We start from the raw sequence: 3,159 nt of genomic DNA, 5'->3' as shown, positions 1-3,159 counted from the left end.
TATCTCTTTTGAACCATTTTTGGCTACAGACATCTAGCACACCCTGACTGGCAGCTGGCTAAAACATTCATCATTACCATTCATTTAAAACTACAAATACATACTTCAGTCTGTAAAACCAAAATATCTCCAAATATTAAATTGGCCCTTTCTGGTCTTTTACATTTATGGTATGTGAAAACTGACTTGCAGGGCCATTGCTTGGGAATGTCAAATTGATACAGCAACAATACAGACAAATACACAACCATGTAAGTTCCTTTTAGATGGCTCACAGGATTTGTTGGCGTTCTCTCTTTCCATTTAAAGACAACATTTTTTGTTCAAATAGGCAGCCTAGCTAAAACACTGCTTTACATTGGCATGTATTTTACAATACTGCTTTACACTGTAATGTATTTTACATTAAAATACAGTTGTAGCTGCTGTGGCAGGGATTGTTTCTTTCCAAGAACAAAGCAAGCAAAATTGTTCCACAGTTACGTAGCATTCCCTTGGTTATATATAGTCTGGTAGACTGTGTTTTAGTAAGCCTGTAGCACATTCTGCTGTTCCACTTGTTTCCTTGCTATGGCAAAGGGAAACCACAAAAGAAGTCTCCTGACTCCTAACTGAGGCATATAAGAAAGTGGCAAGAACCCAGACTCCTTGGGCATGTCTACACATGTGCTTTAATGTGTATTAGCCTATGTTTTAAAGAACATTAAAGTATCACAAAAAACTGTGCTCTTTAGCTAATGCACATTAAAATAAACTAATCCACATTGTCCTAGTACCTCACAATGGAGATCCTAGATTTAATGTGCATTACCTGAAGTGCACCAATTGAACTTGTAGATGAGCCTCTTATTACATCTCGGCTCTAGCCGCTAAATGCTAAAACCTTCCCTAGGCAGGATCCAGACAGCTTCTGACAAATTATGTTAATGTTACCAGAAAACACCCTCTTGCTGTTTCCGTAATTAGAACTTCCTTAAATCTTGTGCCATCCCCTTTAAAGATCTCTTTACCAGCAAAACCCAGGTTTGCTCTACTTAAGAGCTTCTTCATTTTTGTGAGAAAATGCTTACATTTATGACTCTCCTGGTCTTTCTGTTATCCCACTGTAAGCCATAGATCTGTTATTTATCAACAGGACCCAATTCCAAATGGCAGCCATTGCCTAAACGTGCTCAAGATCGTTTTCTCTCTTTTATAGTTCAAGCCACTCAACAAACTGAAAATTCAGAAGAGAACGGCAATGGTAAGTTCTCCTTTTTTTCAGTTTTACTATATTAATTGCTACAGAGCCTGCTAATTTAAAATGCTGTTGTTTTCTTCAGCCTCCTTTTATTTATGTAGAGGATGGGACAATTAAAAATGACCAAAACGAATTTTCTCTATATTCTGATACATAGAAAATCCTGTGTATATTCACAAATGCTTAAAGTTTTTTGCATGGACATTGGTAAAGTCTCACAGCAAAATTATATAATTTCCTTTCTACCTTATTTGACATACTATAGTTGGCTCTTGAAATATACTTTCCATCACACACAGTTGAAAGATTACTATTATTCTCTATGCATGTGAGACAGTTTTTTTCCTACAACCACATTTCTCAAGATTTAATGAAAATAAAATAAAAACCATCTCTCTTAACAGAAGGTGATGGGTACAAAAGTTAAGGAAAGAATAAATTTAAACCTTCATTTCTGACCTTAACTCAGCATGTTTGTGCACATACATCATTATGACACTGTCCTTCCTTACACGTTCAAATATGATTTATCATTTATCAACTCATTAAAAGCAACATGCCCTTTTTCCATACAGCTTTAAACACACGGTGTCTGCTTCTCCCAATCTTGTATCTTTACACTTTTACCATTGCTGTATCAATTCAGAAGATTTTGATAGGCTTAGGGTACGGACAGCTGTAACTTCTGAATCGTTTCCAAGTGCAGTTGCACTTTGAAGCACTTAAAAAATGGAGTGTCAGCCACAGACAGATGTATAGCCCCCTATGTACATAGCTGCATGCAGTGGCATGCCCTGTAACTAGGGGGCTGCTGTGTCATGTGGCTTTGTTCCCCTGCCAGGAGGGTAGTGGGAGCAGACCTGACTGTCAGTGACAGGTTTCACGTGCCCTCTACCTCCACTCTGTTGGAGAACCCTCACCACAACCAGGAGAGCCACAGGTGGATGCAGGGCCTCCCACCTCCTCTGAGAGTAGAGGCAGAGCTCGTGGGACAGCTCCATTCTCCCCATTCCCTCCATCAGGGGAGAGCATGGTGCATTGTGGGATGCTGGAGGACAGAGGCTTCTGTTGCCATGCTCCATACAACTTCTAACTAGTACTTGTTTTCTTCAGGGCTATTTTTGGCTCACTTCTATCATTTTCATAATACTTCAACAGGTTCGTATGTCTGTCCACTTGCTCTCTGAAGCACTGCAAGTTACAATGCCTTACACCCTTAAACTTTGTACATGTTCTCCTTTGGATTAAAAAGGGAAGCATTTTTCATATGACAGGCCAGAGCCATGTAATGATAGGAGATGAAGCAGCTAAACAGCTGACATCTCCGCCAGCTGAGGTGCTCATGCCAGAGGCAGGAGCTTTACGTGTGCAAAAGGAAAAGGATTCCATTCTGGGAATCGCTTAATGGAGGAACAAAGTTTACCCCATTCCTCACACTGGAGGGACCTGTTCAGCCCCATACCCCCAAGCAGATGGCAAAAAGAAGCAAATACAAAACGCTCATTTTAAGAAAAAAATCCTGAGGGTGAAGACATGTTAGACAGCGGGTTATTATCTCAAGGGAGGTGCAGGAAGCATGGTCGCTTGCTATATTCAAAACTAGATGAGAAGAGGCAAGAGTGGCTGCAAAATCAGAAGCACCCCACTCTGGCTGGGAGATTTGCCAGGGTTACTAGACTTGGTCCATCTCTAGATATTTCATAGATTCATAGGTTCTAGGGTCGGAAGGGACCTGAGCAGATCATCTAGTCCGACCCCCCGACATGGCAGGAAATAATACTGGGGTCAAACGACCCCAGCAAGATGTTCATCTAACCTCCTCTTAGAAACCCCCAGGGTAGGAGCCTGCACCACTTCTCTTGGAAGTTGGTTCCAGACCCTAGCCGCCCTGACCGTGAAGTAGCACCTCCTGATATCTA

General features: G+C 41.1%; 1 protein-coding gene across 4 annotated transcripts in view; it reads left to right on the top strand.

The window, feature by feature from the left end:
- Positions 1-813: 813 nt before the first annotated feature.
- Positions 814-3,159, top strand: part of MILR1 (mast cell immunoglobulin like receptor 1) — a 16,202-nt gene continuing 13,856 nt past the window's right edge. For 2 of the 4 annotated variants that reach the window (XM_019542383.1, XM_019542382.1), the window contains exons 1-2: positions 814-1,105; positions 1,199-1,243. In XM_019542383.1, the coding sequence (XP_019397928.1) occupies positions 1,063-1,105; positions 1,199-1,243 (88 nt within the window). In that variant the 5' untranslated portion in view covers positions 814-1,062. The remainder of the gene's footprint in view (positions 1,106-1,198; positions 1,244-3,159) is intronic. The other 2 variants (XM_019542384.1, XM_019542381.1) reach the window with 1 other exon arrangement.

This window comes from Crocodylus porosus, unplaced genomic scaffold, assembly GCF_001723895.1.
Source record: "Crocodylus porosus isolate Cpor-Errol unplaced genomic scaffold, CroPor_comp1, whole genome shotgun sequence".
NCBI classification, from domain to species: Eukaryota; Metazoa; Chordata; order Crocodylia; family Crocodylidae; genus Crocodylus; species Crocodylus porosus.
Note: the sequence above shows the minus strand (reverse complement) of the source record. Positions and strands in the feature narration are given on the sequence as shown.